Source organism: Nerophis ophidion, linkage group LG15 (genome assembly GCF_033978795.1).
Source record: "Nerophis ophidion isolate RoL-2023_Sa linkage group LG15, RoL_Noph_v1.0, whole genome shotgun sequence".
NCBI classification, from domain to species: Eukaryota; Metazoa; Chordata; class Actinopteri; order Syngnathiformes; family Syngnathidae; genus Nerophis; species Nerophis ophidion.
In genome coordinates, this window is record NC_084625.1 from 40,629,858 (window position 1) to 40,651,059 (window position 21,202).

The 21,202-nt window shown below is 40.9% G+C and overlaps 1 protein-coding gene across 1 annotated transcript in view; it reads left to right on the plus strand.

Moving 5' to 3' along the window:
* Positions 1 to 21,202, plus strand: part of LOC133569664 (collagen alpha-1(XXI) chain-like) — a 222,237-nt gene that overhangs the window by 196,977 nt on the left and 4,058 nt on the right. Inside the window, exons 16-17 of the mRNA XM_061922174.1 lie at positions 3,534 to 3,728; positions 16,274 to 16,351. Of these exons, the coding sequence (XP_061778158.1) occupies positions 3,534 to 3,728; positions 16,274 to 16,351 (273 nt within the window). The remainder of the gene's footprint in view (positions 1 to 3,533; positions 3,729 to 16,273; positions 16,352 to 21,202) is intronic.

Consider the following 21,202-nt stretch of genomic DNA (forward strand, 5'->3'; position numbering starts at 1 on the left):
CTCCTCCCGCATTTTTCAACGCACTTCAACTGTTCTACCATCAAAACGTTCCTCTTAATCAGCATACAAAACAAAATTTTTTGAACTGGAAAAATTCTTGGTTTTCCCGAAATTCCAGGAATGCCATTACCATTTCTCAATTCAACATGTTAGTACTTCAACATTTTTCAACCTATTTGAAAAATTCCAACACCAACCATTTCAACTCATTCACACCCTACAAGTTTTTTTTACCATTTTAAAAAAAAATCCCACTTTTCTCGAAATTCTCACATTTTTGGGGAAATTCCCATTGAAATCAATGAGACATTCTTCAAAGTTTCACAGCTCCCACATTTTTCATCTGATTGAAACTGTTCGAATTTCAAAATATTCAGCCTGTTAAGGAATTGTATGCTCGACTTCAACAATGCTAAACAAATTCCAGGACCTCAGTTCAATCTAAGCATTGGAGCATTCACACGCAATTCCTTCAGGAATTGCCTCGTCTAGTTTGGATTGTTTCCCTGGCTTTGAGACTCTCCTGAAGGACAGTGCAGTGAAGACACAACAGACCCATTTTCTGTCTCTAATGGACACACACTTGTTGTTGTTGACTTTCTACTGACTGGCGGTTGCGAGAGCACCAAGGTCACGGAGGAGAGACACGCTACAGGCACGCACACACATATGCATCCACGGAAAATACACGCCATACACACACAGATATACCCTCCCTCCCTTCCCACACCTTCAACGCTTCACCCCACGTTGTATGATAGACCAAGCTTTGCTGCGGAATATTTTTTCTTCTCATTCCAGTCTGAGTCCCTTCAGGAGCCCAGTCTGAGATTGAATCTTTTTGACTCATACTCCCCCAGCGTCTACCTTTTTCCCACCTTTTACGGGGCGCCATGTGGCGACCCATCAGCGTTCCTGTTCTGTGCTGCTGTACAATGTGTGTCTAATCTTGAACGGCTTTGTGCTGAAATGAAAATGTCCTTGTACTTGTGCAATGACAATAAAGATCCATCAAAACAGTACAGGCCAATAGTTTGGACACACCTTCTTATTCAATTCATTTTCTTTATTTCCACGACTATTTACATTGTAGATTGTCACTGAAGGCATCAAAACTATGAATGAACACATGTGGAGTTATGTACTTTACAAAAAAAAGGTGAAATAACTGAAAACACGTTTTATATTCTAGTTTCTTCAAAATAGCCACCCTATGCACTGATTACTGCTTTGCACACTCTTGATGAGCTTCAAACACACTTGTGAAGTAAAAACCATTTCAGGTGACTACTTCTTGAAGCTCATCAAGAGAATGCCAAGAGTGTATAAATATATAACTGTATAAATATATGTATACATATAAATATATATATATATATAAATAAACATATATATATATATATATGTATATATATATATATATATATGTGGGGGAAAAATCACAAGACTACTTCATCTCTACAGAACTGTTTCATCTCAATCATCAGAAGAATATCCTGACGATTGAGGGAACCCCTCATGAAACAGTTCTGTAGAGTCGAAGTAGTCTTAAGATTTTTCCCACACATACATATTGCGCTCTACCACGGTATCGAGCACTATTCTCTGGATAATCCAATTAACATATATATATATATATATATATATATAGATAGATAGATACATTTCTGTATATATATATATATATATATATATACACAGATATATATATATATATATATATACATATTCACCTGTACACTTGGATAATCAATAATAGACATTCAAATAAATAAAAATATACATATATATATATATATATATATACACAGGACACAAATGTTTGGACACACCTTCTCATTTCAATGTGTTTTCTTTATCTCCATTACTATTTACATTGCATTTTGTCACTAAAGGCATCAAAACTATGAATGAACACATGTGGAGGTATGTACTTTACACAAAAAAGGTGAAATAACTGAAAACACGTTTTATTTTCTCGTCTCTTCGAGAAAAAAAACACACTTTGCTCTGATTACCGCTTTGCACACTCTTGGCATTCTCTCGATGAGCTTCAAGAGGTAGTTGTCATGACTGGGACTATGGTGTGGTTTGTTTTACCATGGTGCAAATCGACTGGACCGGACATGGCGTGAAGGTAATGACATCTTTTATTATTAACTCAAAAAAGGAACAAACGAAAGGCGCTCTCAGCAGAAGTTCAAAACTTGGCTCTGAAAACAAAAACTCGCACAATGGCAGAACTATGGACAACAAAAACGAAAACACTCACTGTGACGTGAAAAGCAAGAAGGCAAGAAGTGAGCAATCAGGTATCAAGGGTGTGTAGAGGGTGATGTCACCAGGCCGACTGCCAGGCAACTACACGCTCAAATAGTGCTGTTATTATTGACAGGTGCCTGAGTCCAAACAAATGAGCCAGGTGAAACTAATGGTTGTCATGGAAACTAAAACAAACCAGGGTTTGCAAAAACAGCAACTAATGGAGTCAAAAACAAAACAGAACATAACTAAACAGAACATGATCACAAAGACATGACAGTAGTCAACTGAAATGGTTTTCATTTCACAGGTTGATTAGTGGAATTTCTTGCTTTATCAATAGGGTTGTGAATGAGAAGATGTGTCGAAACTTTTGGCCTCTACTGTATTTCACCAGGAAGGAGCGTCTCCCGAGAAGCCGGCGGCGTTTTTGGATTTTGTTGATGAATGGCTTTCGCTTTGCATAGTAGAGCTTTAACTTGCACTTACAGTTGTAGCGACAAACTGTATTTAGTGGTAGTGGTTTTCTGAAGTATTCCTGAGCCCATGCGGTGATATTCTTTACAGATTGTTGTTTTGTGATACAGTGCCGTCTGAGGGATCGAAGGTCATGATCATTAAATGTTGGTTTCCGGCCATGCCGCTTACTTGGAGTGATTTCTCCAGATTCTCTGAACCTTTTGATGGTATTATGGACCGTAGATGTTAAAATCCTTAAATTTTTTGCAATTGAACTTTGAGAAACGTTGTTCTTAAACTGTTTGACTATTTGCTCACGCAGTTGTGGACAAAGGGGTGTACTTCGTCCCATCCTTTCTTGTAAAAGACTGAGCATTTTTTGGGAAGCTGTTTTTATACCCAATCATGGCACCCACCTGTTCCCAATTAGCCTGCACACCTGTGGGATGTTCCAAATAAGTGTTTGATGAGCATTCCTCAACTTTATCAGTGTTTATTTCCACTTTTCCCAACTTGTTTGCCACGTGTTTCTGGCCTCAAATTCTAAAGTTAATGATTATTTGCAAAAAAAAATCATATTTTGTCAGTTTGAACATCAAATATGTTGTCTTTGTAGCAAATTAAACTGAATATGGGTTGTAAATGATTTGCAAATCATTGTATTCCGTTTATATTTACATCTAACACAATTTTCCAACTCATAGGGAAACGGGGTTTGTAATTTTGGTACCAGTACCGGTACCAAAATATTGGTATCGAGACAGCACTAGTTCTACGCTAATATTTCAATGATGCTTGACTCTGCCCTTCAGTTCAACTCCCTGCACTGCTCCGGTCCATGGACTCTTCCGCCAGGTGTGAACCGTGCCAAAATGCGAAAGGACTCCCCGGTGAGCCAGGAGCACCGGGGCCTAAAGGCTCCTTGGGAATTCCAGGTCACCCCGGCAGGACTGGCACTCCAGGATACCCAGGAATTCCTGGACAGCGAGGTTCTCCGGGCCTCAAAGGTAATGCGAGTCCTTCAGGGTCCGACGCGTAAAAAAGGATGAATCAGAGCGTAGGTCAATGCGAGCAGACACCGGTCAGCTCGGCTTTACTGGAAACGCGGCAAAGATGTTCGCTCGTTTCCTCGCTGATGAATGCAATAACAATAAATGACAACATCTCTTCATGGAAACAAGAGCGCGGGCAAATTTACAGCAGCTCTCAGCTGCGATTAAAATCAAAAGAGTGCCAACAGCTAACAAATTGGACGTGCTGATGCTCAGTGCGCCCCGTAAAACAAGCTTATTAACCAAGTGAACACCAGTTAAAGTCAGCGGAGCGAAATAAAATAAATACTGCGTGCAAAAGCAACTTAATGAGCGGCCTGTGATTTATCAGCCCTTCCCGTGGCTAATCAGCCGTGAAAGATGCCAAACTTCAACGTCTCACTGCTGAACGTGACTCACCTAGTTAGTCGGAGGCGAGAACGCCGATAAAAAACTGTCATAAAGTAGGACGTTAATAACAAAAGGGGCTTAAAAGGGGCGTCCCACTGAATGTGAATTCTCCCTGCCCACTGGGTGTGAGTTTTCCTTGCCCTTTTGTGGGTTTTTCCGAGGATGTTGTAGTCGTAATGATTTGTGCAGTCCTTTGAGACATTTGTGATTTGGGGCTATATAAATAAACATTCATTGATTGATTGAATTAGCTGCCATGATATGTGGTCAGGTGCATGGATGGTGAGGCACGGACTTTTTTTCAACTTAACATCTTGTGCTTGATACAGGTTTGTGATTAAGACGATAACTGGAAAAATATATGAATAACATTCACTGTCAGGTTGAAACATCTATTAAACAAGACAAGAAGCAAAGAATCAAACAGAGACAAAATTCAATTTGGACTCAATATTAAAGAGGGTCGTCTGTACACTGTACCCTTGTACAGTATCTCAGCACGCTCTGGCAAAAGATTATACACCTTCTTCTTTATTTGACTTTGGCTGACCACATGACCACAGCTGCTTCCAGAGGGAAGTGGGTCGTAAACAGCGTTGCCTTTGGGTACAGAACACTTCACAGAAAAGCTCGTAAACGAGTTCAAAAAGAGGTTCGTAAAACAGTTCAAAAAGACATTTGTAAAAAAGGAGTTTCCAAAAGAGGTTGTCTGGAAATTGGGCAGATCCTGCCTTCTCTCCGCTCTGAAGTCCTTCGGTTAGAAAAATATATTTCTGTCAGTTACCATACATGAAAGAAAACAGAACATATTAATTTTGCTTCCCACCCCAACACAGTGGAGTTTTACGAACCTTACTCTTGGTAGGTTTCAAAGACATTCAAAAACATTCACCTTATGTAGAAACATTTTCAAACAGATGTTTATTTATGTACAAATCTAAATGTTGTATTCCTCTCTAAGAAGCTCTGTTAGTTTATTTTTGTAATAGTAATATTTATGTAATAGTAATAATTGCCATTGGTGTGTCATGTGGTGAGTAAAATAAATTACCATATCTTCCGGACTATAAGGCGCACTTAAAATCATTTTTTTTCTCCCAAAACTCGACAGTGCGCCTTATAACCCGGTGCGCCTAATGTACGAAAAACTTCTGGTAATGCTTACCGAGCTCGAAACAACTTTATTCGGTACATGGTGTAATGATAAGTGTGACCAGTAGATGGCAGTCAAACATAACATAAATGTGTAGACTGCAATATGACCCAAGTAGAAAACACCAACATTTTATATGTTCCATTGAAAATATAGAACATTACACAAAAATCTATCAAAATGTTTTAGTGCGACTTCGGTAAGCTATGAAGCCGCACCGCTTGATGGATTGTCGGCGCATTAAACATGCGAGTATTATTATGGTGTGTGTATAAGGTAAGACGTATTATCTGCCGTTTTGTTTCGCAATATTATGCAAAAGCAACTTTTCTTACCTTCTAATGTCTATTGATCTGTATTTGGGATCTGCATAAGTCATGAAAAATTACCAATGTAATCACAGTATTATCGACTAGATACGCTCATGTACTTGGTATCATTACAGTGAATGTCAGGTGTAAATCCACCAATATACGTTGTTTACGATCAGGCGCGCAAGCGTGAGCTATTGTATCCTCCTATGGTGTGTATTGTCAGAGCTATTTTGTGGCGAATCCCAAGATGCAGAGATGGAGCCAGGCATTGGATAGGAAAACATGATTTAATAAAAATACTAAAACAAGAACAAACCAAAGGGGTACAACAAAAAGCGCGCACGAGGTGGATAACAAACACAAAGGCCTAGCGTGGAAGCTAGCAGGTATCGAGCAGGAAACAGAAGTCGTACTTATAATATAAAAAACAAAAGACAGTATGCTACAAACCACTATCAAATATAGCTTACCGCAACGCTGCATTGACACGACATGATACGACACGACAGGTAGCGACGACAATACCTGACAAGACATGACACTACACGACAGGAGCGACAATAATCCAGCACTGACTGGAGGAACAAAGCAGGTAAAACTAGGAGCGGGCTGATTGACACCAGGTGTGGCCAGGTGCCAATCAGCCGCAGTTGGGGGATACAGCGCTCAGGGAGAAAAACAGGAAACAGACAAAATAAGAGAGCTGACAGGAAATACTACACACACACAGGAAAAAACTAAAACACAACCAAACTGTCAGGGGCAAACCTGACATGTAGTGAAGCATGTTTAACTATTCCTCGTCCTGCAGGGTTGATACTTGTAAGAAACTTACTTTATTTGTCGCCGTGGAGGCCAGGATTAGGGATTTAGAAGTAGCTAAAACACTGCTGCCTGTGGGTTAATTTTTGCTTCTAGCTAGCTAGCCATGTCTTAAAGCACCTCTTCCTTTGTTTCAGTGGTATAGCTTCATTTTTATCTTTAGCTTTTAGGCTAAAATGCACCCGTTTTCCATTTTCTGTCTACACACTGTGTCTCCGGGATTGTGCGCTGCCAAACATGCTGCTCTGCTCGTAAATCCGTCATAATGTGACGGCCCGGCGGCATGCCCGTTAAAAAATGTATAAATAAATTAATTGGAAACTGGTACTTTATAAACAGCGTATAGTACCATTTTTGATTCATTAGCACTGTGATACTATACCAGTATAACCCCAGTCTGTGTAAAAAATAAATATTTGTCTGTCCGTCCGTAACGAAAGAAATTATCTCGGATTATTCATCGGGGGTGCTGGGCTCTCCCTTAGACATGACTGTGAGACCCACGGTCTTCCTTTTGGCTTCTCACCGGTCGGACTCGTCCTAAATACTGTACCTCCCCAGGGATGTGTCTGGGGGTCTTTATTGTCATTGCCTCAGGAGAGTTTGACGGATCTTGTTGTTGGGGTGGAGATAGCACTTGTAAGGGAATTGCCCTTTTTTTTTTTTTTGGCCTATTGTTCACGATATAGGACACAAAAAGACAAAACGTTTTAGTGTTTTTCGCTTTCTAACATAAAAATTGGCTTGTTTTTGGTAGCTAGTGTAGTGAGTCTTAGTGTGCTTTGTGTAGTTTTTTAAATAAAAGACATTTCACCATGCCGTCGTTTCACCATTTATCGGTAACCTGTTTTGGAAACACAAAATGCTCCTTCTGACTCAAAATTCCGAAGCAAGAGGAAGTAAAAAACATTCATTCATAAAAAAAAAAAAAATTATAATACATTTAAATTACATTAACATAAAAGGTTATATCAGAAAAAAATTATAATGCACAAATCCACATACCTGTGTTGGAAACACAAAACACACACAAACACAGGTCTCAGCTTTCTGGCGGACTAATTTCTGCTCCTGTGCGGTGTAAATACCATGCGTAAATGCGACCAAATAATTCACACAGTAGACGCTCTACTTTACCCATCACGCAATATCCCGAAAAAAGTCTTCAAAGTGCCTGATTTAACCGTCGTTATATCCACTCGTCCATTATCCTGTGACGTTACAGCGTGACCACACAGAAACAAACATGGCGGATAGCAAAGAAAGGTATAGCGATATTAGCTCGGATTCAGACTCGGATTTCAGCGCCGTAAGCGATTCAACAGACTACGCATGTATTGAAACTGATGGTTGGAGTGTGGAGGCAGGTACCGAAAACGATATAAAGAAGAAACAGAAGCTTTTGAGCCATATCACGACAGACAGCGAGGACGAATTCGGCGATCGCCTTCTAACCAACGATTGGTATGTGTTTGTTTGGCATTAAATGTGGGTGGAGGGAAAGGCTGGATGCAAATATAGCTACAAAGGAGGCATAATGATGCAATATGTACATACAGCTAGCCTAAATAGCATGTTAGCATCGATTAGCTTGCAGTCATGCCGTGATCAAATATGTCTGATTAGCACACTCCACATAAGTCAATAACATCAACAAAACTCACCTTTGTGATTTCGTTGAATTTATGGTTGGAAATGCATCTGCTTTGAGTGTCGCAGGATATCCACACATTCTTGCCATCTCTGTCGTAGCATAGTTGTCGTCGGTAAAGTGTGCAGAACAAACGAGGGACTTTCGCATCTTTTGACCACTGGTGCAACTTGAATCCGTCTCTGTTCGTGTTGTTACACCCTCCGACAACACACCGACGAGGCATGATGTCTCCAAGGTACCGGAAAACAGTCGAAAAAACGGAAAATAACAGAGCTGATTTGACTTGGTGTGTGTAATGTGTTTGAGAAAATGGCGGATTGCTTCACGGCGTGACGTCACAGGTGAAAGGTCATCGCTCCGACAGGCGAACAATTGAAAGGCGTTTAAATCGCCAAATTCACCCTTTTAGAGTTCGGAAACCGGTTAAAAAACATGTGGTCTTTTTTCTGCAACATCACGGTACATATTGACGCTTACATAGGTCTGGTGATAATGTTGCCCTTTAATTAACGAAATTGAGCAGAAAAATAACTTAAAACAACACATAGGGGTGGGCGATATGGCCTTTTTTTAGGCCATATCACGATACACGATATATATTTCCATATTTTGCCTTAGCCTTGAATGAACACTTGATGCATATAATCACAGCAGTATGATGTTTCTATGTGTCTACATTAAAACATTCTTCTTCATACTGCATTAATATATGCTCATTTTAAACTTTCATACAGAGAGGGAAATCACAACTAAGTCAATTGACCAAAACTGTATTTATTAAACAGTTATTAAGCAGTGGCACAAACATTCATGTCATTTCTAAACAGAAAGTGCAAGATTGTCAGAGACATTTTAAAACAAGCTATGAGTGCACTTTTGTGCATGATGTCACTAAGATGACATATCAAAACAATACTAATTTAAAGTGCATTTTTTTTGTACAGAACGCCACTACAATAGTTAAAAACAAATGAAGTGCACTTTTGTGCATGATGTCACACAAGATATTTCAATAACTGTCAAATAAAAATGAGATTCATAATAGGAAATCAAATAGTGTCCGTCCTTTGCTATGTGGTAGGTTCCTGCGGACATTATCTCCTTTTGTTGTTGACAATTTTTTTCATACGATGTTGATCTGGAAGTGTTTGCCTCTGCATTTTGATGGTGTGGGCGTGTTGCACCTATTGGAGATGTTGACATGTGGAGTAAGCACTCTTCATTCTCTTGCAGGTGACTTTTCAAATGATGCTACATATTAGCAGTAATGCTACTTTTTGTAGCAAACCTTTTGCCGCATACTTGACAAATTACGGTTGTCTGTTCGACATATTCCCACTTGAAGCCAAACCACCGCCAGACGATGGACTCCCTACTGTTTTTCATGGGAATTAATTCTTCTTTCATTTGTTACCAGTTTCGCACCTTCTTTCTCTCATAATACCACTCGCACCACGGCTAATGTTACCCATGCTGCTACCTCTCTGCTCCGCGAGGGCGTATACGTATGTGACATATGTAAGAAGGTGCGCTTGCTGTCTGTGAGAAGGACAGACAAGAAAGAGTGGAAAATGCATGCAGTGTAATGCCAGCAGCTAAAAACAACTGCGTTGAACGTATACTCGAATATCAATCAATCAGTCAATGTTTATTTATATAGCCCCAAATCACAAATGTCTCAAAGGACTGCACAAATCATTACGAGTACAACATCCCCGGAAGAACCCACAAAAGGGCAAGGAAAACTCACACCCAGTGGGCAGGGAGAATTCACATCCAGTGGGACGCCAGTGACAATGCTGACTGTGAGAAACCTTGGAGAGGACCTCAGATGTGGGCAACCCCCCCCCTCTAGGGGACCGAAAGCAATGGATGTCGAGCGGGTCCAACATGATACTGTGAAAGTTCAATCCATAGTGGCTCCAACACAGCCGCGAGAGTTCAGTTCAAGCGGATCCAAGACAGCAGCGAGAGTCCCGTCCACAGGAAACCATCTCAAGCGGATCAGTAGCGTAGAGATGTCCCCAACCGATACAGGCGAGCGGTCCATCCTGGGTCTCGACTCTGGACAGCCAGTACTTCATCCATGGTCATCGGACCGGACCCCCTCCACAAGGGAGAGGGGGACATAGGAGAAAGAAAAGAAGCGGCAGATCAACTGGTCTAAAAAGGAGGTCTATTTAAAGGCTAGAGTATACAGATGAGTTTTAAGGTGAGACTTAAATGCTTCTACTGAGGTAGCATCTCGAACTGTTACCGGGAGGGCATTCCAGAATACTGGAGCCCGAACGGAAAACGCTCTATAGCCCGCAGACTTTTTTTGGGCTCTAGCAATCACTAATAAGCCGGAGTCTTTTGAACGCAGATTTCTTGCCGGGACATACGGTACAATACAATCGGCAAGATAGGCTGGAGCTAGACCGTGTAGTATTTTATACGTAAGTAGTAAAACCTTAAAGTAACATCTTAAGTGCACAGGAAGCCAGTGCAGGTGAGCCAGTACAGGCGTAATATGATCAAACTTTCTTGTTCTTGTCAAAAGTCTAGCAGCCGCATTTTGTACCAACTGTAATCTTTTAATGCTAGACATGGGGAGACCCGAAAATAATACGTTACAGTAATCGAGACGAGACGTAACAAACGCATGGATAATGATCTCGGCGTCTTTAGTGGACAAAATGGAGCGAATTTTAGCGATGAAAGAAGGCCGTTTTAGTAACGCTTTTAATGTGTGACTCAAAGGAGAGAGTTGGGTCGAAGATAATACCCAGATTTTTTACAGAGTCACCTTGTTTTATTATTTGGTTGTCAAATGTTAAAGTTGTATTATTAAATAGAGGTCGGTGTCTAGCAGGACCGATAATCAGCATTTCCGTTTTTTTGGCATTAAGTTGCAAAAAGTTAGCGGACATCCATTGTTTAATTTCATTAAGACACGCTTCCAACTGACTACAGTCCGGCGTGTTGGTCAGCTTTAGGGGCATGTAGAGTTGGGTGTCATCAGCATAACAGTGAAAGCTAATACCGTATTTGCGTATGACGTCACCCAGCGGCAGCATGTAGATGCTGAAGAGTACAGGGCCAAGGACCGAACCCTGGGGAACTCCACACGTTACCTTAACATAGTCCGAGGTCACACTGTTATGGTAGACACACTGCATCCTATCAGTAAGATAAGAGTTAAACAATGACAGGGCTGAGTCCGACATACCAATTCGTGTTTTGATACGCTCTAATAAAATATTATGATCGACGGTATCGAAAGCAGCGCTAAGATCGAGGAGCAGCAACATAGATGACGCATCAGAGTCCATCGTTAGCAATAGATCATTAGTCAATTTTGCGAGGGCTGTCTCAGTCGAGTGATTTGCGATATAGTCATTTTCTATATCGCACAGAGACAAACCCGCGATATATCGAGTGTATCAATATATCGCTCCTTCCAACTCGTTTCTTGTCGATGTTGGGTAAGCAATCCATTTATGTCGACATGACCCTGGCTTCAAATTCCACATTTTGCAGCTTTGAGTGACTTTCACCTCACTCTCTCGGCTTCCGTCTGCTCCAATGTCTCACTCTTCCTTTCTACCGGCTTCCAGAAGCAGTTGTTCATCCTCCAATAATTCAGCTTCAAAAATATAAGGTTGTGAATACTCATTTGTCCAAAAATAGTGGTCTTTGTTGTTTTTTACAAAGTTTGCCATGATTAGAACACACACGAGCGTTTTGTATCCGGAAGTAAGAACTAGGGTTATACGGTATACCGGTACTAGTATAGTAACGCGGTACTATACTCTGTTTCAAAAGTATTTGTTTTTTACAGGCATGACGGCGCCATGTCCTCACGTCGTGACATTGCTGGTTTTACGAGCAGAGGAGCATGTTTGGCAGCGCACAATCACAGAGTACTTACAAGCAGACATAGTGTGTAGACAGAAAAGGGAGAATGGATGCGATTTAGCTTAAAAACTGAAGATAAAGGTTAAGCTCTAACACTGAAACGCCCTTTTATTGATTGATTGATTGAAACTTTTATTAGTAGATTGCACGGTACAGTACATATTCCGTACAATTGACCACTAAATGGTAACACCCAAAACAGTTTTTCAACTTGTTTAAGTCGGGGTCCACGTAAATCACTTCATGGCCCTCAGGAAGAGATGCTTTAAAACTTGGCTAGCTTGTTAGCGGCTAATGTCCGTCCGCAATCGGCAGTGTTTTAGCTTCTTCTGAACAATTAATCCTCGCCTCCATGGCGACAAATAAAGTTAGTTCCTTACAAGTATCATCCCTGCAGGAAGAGGAATAGCTAAACATGCTTCACTACACATCGTATCTCACTGGCGTCAAAATGTAAACAAACACCATTGGTGGATCTACACCTAACATCCACTGTAATGATACCAAGTACAGGAGCGTATCTCATTGATACTACTATGATTAGTTCTATATTTTATATTGTCACAAAATATTTTTTCTTTTTAATTCATATTATATTCAGACACTCGGGAAATACGTCCCTGGACACATGAGAAATGATGACATGATCCAGTAACTAGTTGGTATCGGATCGATACCTAAATTTGTGGTATCACCCAAAACTAATGTAAAGTATCAAACAACAGAAGAATAAGTGTTTATTATATTTTAACAGAAGTGTAGATAGAACATGTTGAAACAGAAAGTAACCAGATATTAACAATAAATGAACAAGTAGATTAATAATCACTTTTTACAGCTTGTCCTTTATAATTTTGCCAAAAGAATATAATGATAAATGTTACTGCATACATGAAAAGACAAATTAGGAGCCTTTGTTTGCTTACTTCTTAATAAAAGACAACTTTTCTCGTACGTTCACTATTTTATTTAAGAACAAAATTGTTCTTCGATTGCAATAAAAAACATATGTTTGTCATGTTGGAAGCACATAGTGATGCGTGTGGAGTCACCCCAAGATGCACGAGGACTAGACAGGCCGCAATAGCAGGTAAGAGCGTGGTTTTTATATAAAAATGATAAAATAACACTGGTACAAAAGGCAAAATAAATCGTGTGCCTTCGCACGGTAAGCTAAGCTCCAACTTAGCATGGAGTCAGAGAGTCCAACAGTAGCGTGCCGAGCGCACCAGAAGCTAAGGAGCTACTTAGCAAAGACACCAAGACTTGGATGTGCCAACGTGAGTGTTGCATGAAGCAAACAATGGATCAAGAATGAACTGAGGTCGAAGGCAGGCTTAAATACTTAAGCAAAGAATTACCACAGGTATGCGTCAAAAAGCATAGCAGGTGGAACAAAGGCGAAACCATGGTAACAAGATAAAACAGGAAGTGCAAAAACTAAGAACAGGAAGAGTCCAAAACGATCGACAATACACAAAAGGACTCAGAAACCAAAACAATATATATATTAAGGGACGGCGTGGCGCAGTGGAAGAGTGGCCGTGCGCAACCCGAGGGTCCCCGGTTCAATCCCCACCTAGTACCAACCTCGTCACGTCCGTTGTGTCCTGAGCAAGACACTTCACCCTTGCTCCTGATGGGTGCTGGTTAGCGCCTTGCATGGCAGCTCCCCCCATCAGTGTGTGAATGTGTGTGTGAATGGGTAAATGTGGAAGTAGTGTCAAAGCGCTTTGAGTACCTTGAAGGTAGAAAATCGCTATACAAGTACAACCCATTTATCATTTATTTATATGATCCAGGTGGCGGATCATAACAATGTTTGATGTACCCTAAGTTTTTTGGTTAAAATAATGCCAATAATGCCATGTTTTTGTGGACCCCTTTATATAAAAAAGTATATAAATTTATTGAAATTCATTTTGCTATCCAAAACATTGGTATCGAAACAACCCTAGCACAAACACACTGGAAGTTGGAAGTGCGCTGCTATGGAAACAGAAATAAATGCGCCGAATAATTAGTTCCGGCAATTATTAAAATGATCAAAATACGGCAAATACTATACATGTTACATATTGTTATAATTGTGTCTGTTACCACATTATATATAGACTTTCATTGTGTATATAAAATGTTACTGTTAGGTTTTCAAGTTGTTTTAAATGACTTTGAGTGCCACTCTACCAAGCATTTTTATCATCTTTAAAATCCCCCCTAAAAGACAAGTGTCATGACTAGGACTTGGCCTTGGACTGTTTTCCCGAGGTGCAATGCGATTGGAGTGGACTTTGGGTTTTGTTCTAGAAGGCAAAGGAAAGTTGGCGCGGGCAACGCGTGAATGTGAATACATCTTTTATTTGAACACTATGACTATTAAAAAACAGGAACAAACAAAAAGCGCGCACAAGGTCGGAAGTACAAAACTGACTAAGGAAACAAAACATCCACAATGGCATAAACTGTGAACAATAAACAAAAACTTACTTGGCATGGAAATGTAAACACGTCATGAAGCAGAGTGGAGGTAGCATGGCATGACGTGGGTAAAGGTATCGAGTAGAGATGCGCGGTTTGCGATCTCATCCGCAGAATCCGCGGATAAACCGCGGGTCGGGCGGTTGACATGACGAAAAAATAGATTTTAATCAGATTCCGGCGGGTGGCGGTTGAACCATCCGGAAATTTTTGATATGCATGGTTCTGTGATCGGTGTCCTTTGCCATTCAAAGTGCCATTTAAGACCCGTGTCATAAAGCGAAGAAGACACTAAGAGACATTATTATTCTCCTGAATGACTGCCGGTAGTCACCCAGATAATAAGTGTTAGGGCGTGCTATGAAGCCATTGGCTTTATCGCCTACTACAACATGTACGATCTGCTTGTCAATTCAGCATCATGTTGTGTGTGGCTTCCGCGGCAACACGCACACTACTGCAAGGCATACTGGGTGACACAGAGTACACTAATGGTTGTGATATAAACAATTGTAACACTCTTAGTAATATGCGCCACGCTGTGAAGCCACACCAATTAAGAACGACAAACACATTTCGGGAGAACATCCTCACAGTAACACAACATAAACGCAACACAACAATTACCCATAATCCTTTGTATTCATGAGACTTCCTGACTATTTTATACATCCCGCTAGCAGCAGTCCCCCCCCCCTCCTCCCCCCGTGCGTCGGTAAGGTGGACGGGGTTCGGGGGCGTGGGGGTGCAAAATATATTCAGGATGTGTCACGGATACAAAGGATTATGGGTATTTGTTGTGTTGCGTTTATGTTGTGTTACTGTGAGGATGTTCTCCCGAAATGTGTTTGTCAATCTTGTTGGGTGTGGCTTCACAGCGTGGCGCATATTAGTAAATGTTAAAGTTGTTTATATCATAACCATCAGTGTACTCTGTATCACCCAGTATACCTTTCAATCTTGAACATGTAATTACGGAAGCTGCACACAACATGTTGCCGGACCAACAATTGGTTCGTACATGTTGTTGAAGGTGTCTAAGTCAATGGCTTCACAGCACGCCCATATACTTGTAATCAGAATGCGGGAAAGTTGCTGGAACGTTAGTGGCTCAAATTGTCATCATTACACTGTGAAACAGGTTTAAATAGCTCTGTGAGTGGTAAAGGCGGTCAACCTCTGATGTATTTCAGCGGGCGGTTGGCGGGCGGGTACGGTGCTGATAAAATGTTGGTTCGGGTGGACGGCGGGTGGATGACCACTTTGGTGATGGGGATGCGGTTGATATAATTGCCTATCCGCGCATCTCTAGTATCGAGGGTGATAGATGGTGGTAGAAGGCGGTAGACGGTAATGTTGCCAGGACGAAGAACAGAAACAGACAGGCTTAAATAGCAGTGAGATGATCAATGAAAACAGGTGTGCGAGTGCAAAACGTGAGACAGGTGCGGGACATGAGGACAAGGTGAAAACTAATGAGTTGCTATGGTAACAAAACAAACCAGGAAGTGCAAAAACAGGAACTGAGTGTCTAAAAAACAAAACATGATCACACAGACATGACAACAAGTCTGTTTTTTGTCTCTCATAAGCAGAATTCCAACAAAACTGCAGTTCCCCTTTAAATATCCAATTATCTTTTTGAACCTCCTCTAAGAAAGATGTGTCTTGTAAACACATCAGACATTTATATTCATAGAGCATATTTAAAAATGGCCTGGGCTGACGAAAACAGTGTTTATGTTTGTACTGTTATGAACTATTTTAAGCAGGTATGATTGTTCCCCAGGTGACGCCGGGCTGAGAGGGATCAAAGGCAGCAAAGGAGAAGGTCATCAGGGACGTCCAGGACCACCCGGACCGCCAGGTATGCAAAAAGACCTTCAGCACCATTGTGCATATATTCTCATACTTGGATTCTGCAGAGTTCAACTCGTTCAGCATTTGTTTGGAATCTGAGCTATTTATCAGTACATGAGTGCACTTGGAATGGAAATGTAATTATGTGAGTACTTACACAACAGTGATTGTGTTGCTGTGTGTTGTGCGTCTGCAAACGCTTGATGATATCATACATTTCAATATAGCTGTGGTACTTGCCTATACATAAATCTACATAAATACCTTGACATACAGTCATGGTCAAAAGTTGACATACACTTGTAAAGAAGATAATGTCATGGCTGTCTTGAGTTTCCGATCATTTCTACAACTGTTATTTTTTTGTGATAGAGTGATTGGAGCACATACTTGTTGGTCACAAAAAACATTCATGAAGTTTGTTTTTTTCATGTGAGCAAATGTGCTGGGTCAAAAGTATACATACAGCAATGTTAAAGGTCTACTGAAATGAGATTTTCTTATTTAAACAGGGATAGCAGGTCCATTCTATGTGTCATACTTGATCATTTCGCTATAATGCAATATTTTTGCTGAAAGGATTTAGTAGAGAACATCGACGATAACGTTCGCAACTTTTGGTGTTGATAAAAAAGCCTTGCCTGTACCGGAAGTAGCAGACGATGTGCGCGTGACGTCACGGGTTGTGGAGATCCTCACATCCTCACATTGTTTACAATCATGGCCAGCAGCAGCGAGAGCGATTCAGACCGAGAAAGCGACGATTTCCCCATTCATTTGAGCGAGGATGAAAGATTTGTGGATGAGGAAAGTGAGAGTGAAGGACTAGAGGAAATAAAAAAGACTATACAGTGGGAGCGATTCAGATGTTATTAGACACATTTACTAGGATCATTTTGGAAAATCCCTTATCTGCTTATTATGTTACTAGTGTTTTAGTGAGATTATATGGTCGTACCTGTACAACCTGAAATGAGATTTTCTTATTCAAACGGGGATAGCCGGTCCATTCTATGTGTCATACTTGATCATTTTGCGATATTGCCATATTTTTGCAGAGAGGATTTAGTAGAGAACATCGACGATAAAGTTCGCAACTTTCTGTCGCTAATAAAAAAGCCTTGCCTGTAACGGAAGTAGCAGACGATGTGGGCGTGATGTCACGGGTTGTGGAACATTGTTTACAATCATTGCCACCAGCAGCGAGAGCGATTCGGATCGAGAAAGCGACAATTTCCCCATTAATTTGAGCGAGGATGAAAGATTTGTGGATGAGGAAAGTGAGAGTGAAGGACTAGAGGAAAAAAAAAAGACTATACAGTGGGAGCGATTCAAATTTTATTAGACACATTTACTAGGATAATTCTGGAAAGTCCCTTATCTGCTTATTGTGTTACTAGTGTTTTAATGAGATTATATGGTCGTACCTGTTGTCGTGGAAATTTCTTAAAGACGATCCTTTAGTGACAAATAGCTTTAAAATGATTTATTAAAGTAACAAACAAATAATAACAAGCTTTGCAAAGCGAGACCAAACAAGAACCACACATCCGTTTGTTCCAGCTTGTTCTAACTCCTTTAGAATTTGACATGACAATTATACATTCAGAAGTCCCACCCTCCATGCTCATTTACATACAGTACACCAGGGGAATGAATACCCAAAGTCCTGTGAAGAAGGAGACGGTGTCGTTTGCCCAGAAGGGGGGAGGGGAGGGTCACTCAGGAAAGGGGAACAATTTAGCTCTGTTGGGGGTCAAGAATAGATGACACATATGTCCAGGTCAACTAAAGTCCACATGTTACATCAAAGACACAGGAGACAGAGCTTGATCAGATAATAGATCTCTTGCTAAGTGTCACATCCCTGAGCCCAATAAAAAACTTTTGGCGACCCGTTCAAAGAACATCATCAATTAAAACGAGTACAAGTAATTTTGCTATCACACTGTACAACCTGAAGGTCAGCCCTGCACCTTTCTTCAGCACCAGTCAACGGTTGGTGGCGATGCTCATCTCTGCCCTTAGCAAGGCACCCACTTCGAAACACAATCTTTCGAAATGATCGCTGCATAATACACTGTACTTTGTGTGTGTAGTCCAATCCAACCGTCTTCGCTTGACCGCTCTGTTCCAGAGTAAAGTTTCACCGTCATCTTTCGGGAATGTAAACAATGAAACACCGGCTGTGTTTGTGTTGCTAAAGCCGGCCGCAATACACCGCTTCCCACCTACAGCTTTCTTCTTTGACGTCTCCATTATTCATTGAACAAATTGCAAAAGATTCAGCAACACAGATGTCCATAATACTGTGGAATTATGCGATGAAAAGAAACGACTTATAGCTGTGAATGGTGCTGGAACAAAATGTCCTCTACAATGCGTGACGTCACGCGCACGCGTCATCATACCGCAACGTTTTAGCATAATACTTCCGCGAGAAATTTAAAATTGCAATTTAGTAAACTAAACCGGCCATATTGGCATGTGTTGCAATGTTAATATTTCATCATTGATGTATAAACTATCAGACTGCGTGGTAGGTAGTAGTGGGTTTCAGTAGGCCTTTAATATTTGCTTGCATGTCCTTGGGCAAGTTTCACTGCAATAAGGCGCTTTTGGTAGCCATCCACAAGCTTCTGCTTGATTTTTTGACCACTCCTCTTGACAAAATTGGTGCAATTCAGCTAAATTTTTTGGTTTTCTGACATGAACTTGTTTCTTCAGCATTGTCCACATGTTCTAAGTCAGGACTTTAGGAAAGCCATTCTAAAACCCTCATTCTAGCCTGATTAAGCCATTCCTTTACCACTTTTGACGCGTGTTTTGGGTCGTTGTCCTGTTCAAACACCCAACTGCGCCCAAGACCCAACCTGCCGGCTGATGATTTTAGGTTGTCATGAAGAATTTTGTGGCAATCATCCTTTTTCATTGTCCGACTGACTCTCTGTAAAGCACCAGTTCCATTGGCAGCAAAACTCGAACTCCTCTGTGACGCTACAATATACACACCCAGCTACCCCCCGACCCCAACCCCACCCACCTCAACCTCCTCATGCTCTCTCAGGGAGAGCATGTCCCAAATTCCAAGCTGCTGTTTTGAGGCATGCTAAAAAAAAAAAGCACTTTGTGACTTCAATAATAAATATGGCAATATGGCAATCAATCAATTTTTTCCATAACTTGAGTTGATTTATTTTGGAAAAAAAATTGCTTAATGCATCCAGCGGGGCATCACAACAAAATTAGGCATAATAATGTGTTAATTCCACGACTGTATATATCGGTATTGGTTGATATCGGTATGGGTAATTAAGAGTTGAACAATATCGAAACATCGGATATCGGTAAAAAAAAAAGCCATTATCGGACATCTCTATTCTAAACTGGTATACTGCAAGTGCTATGATGCAATTGGTCATATAGCCAGGTAACATCTAAATATCCTCCAATTAGAACATAGTTAGTCTTTTCTTGTTTCTTTGGTCAAATCATTTCTGGGAGGGAAAGGCAGCGGCGGACGTGCACAGCGGAAGCTGAGACACGAGTGACCGTGGGGAAAACAAGAGACAAAAATGGGATCAGGAAAAATGCACGAGGGAACAAGTAAACGTGCAAAATCAGGAGGGAAGTCAGAGACGTGAGGCTTACTGAGAACAGAGCTATGTTCCGACGAAGAGAAGTCAGCGGCGATGGTCTTTATCATGTCTTCCTTATTATAACCAGGTGCGTTGATTGCAGATTGCCTCCGGCTGCGGCGCGGGGGTGTGTCAGGCGGCGCTCTCAGCGGAGCTTCTCGGTGCTCCCGCAGAAGAGGGAAAAACAGACTGCGCGTACGCCGTTACAGTTTGACGAATTTCACTTAAACAAACCTTTTCTAACATTCCACATAAAATAACAAAAGTATGTATGATTCCTGCTTATATAGTTTTTGACCATGGATCGGCAACCTTCAGCATACAAAGAGCCATTTGAGCCCATTTGCTCCCAAATAAAACCCAACTACAGCTGCAAACTATTCGATTCCTAAAATTATGATAACACCACTTATAATTTAGTTACACGTATGCTATAGAATTTATGAAATCAAACACTTGACAGCGATTCACATTTTATTTCTGGGTTTAAGCAAATCACCAAATTATTTTGAACATTCGAAAAAAAATACACTACTCCTTCCCTTAATGAATCTGAAAAAAATCAAGTCGTGCCATTACTCTGAAGGCATACAACTGCGGCATATTTCATTTGACTAAAAAAGGGAAAGCACAACCTTGTCATCAATGACAGCAAATGAATCTGTCCATGAAGCATTAATGGTTCTATTTTCATCAGAAATGTTTCTATTTTTTGATCCTTCCATTCCACAATACAATTGCTTGACAGCAAGAGATGACGCCCAGGGGCTGTGACATACGCGAATCCCTTAGGGGTGATGGACAACTGGGCAGCGCCAGAGTAGCTGCAGCCTGCCACCATAGCCCCCACTCCCTCCTCTGTGTTGAAAGTCTCAAGACATATATTGTAATATATATATATGTACTTAGCTATGGAGGTTTTTTCCCACTCTGGACTGGACCCTCTCAGGAGCCCAGTCTAAATTGTATTTGTTTACTCATCTCCCCCAACTTTGACCTTTTTCCCATTTTTTACGGGGCGCCTTGTGGCGACCCATCAGAGTTCCTGTTCTGTCACCCTGTACACAGTTTGTCTAATCTTGAACGGATTTGTGCTGAAAACAAAGTTTCATTGTACTTGTGCAATGACAATAAAGACCTACCTACCTACCTACCTACCTACCTACCGACCTACCTTTAATCAACAATACATCAAAATTCCTCACAAAACGAAGGTCCTG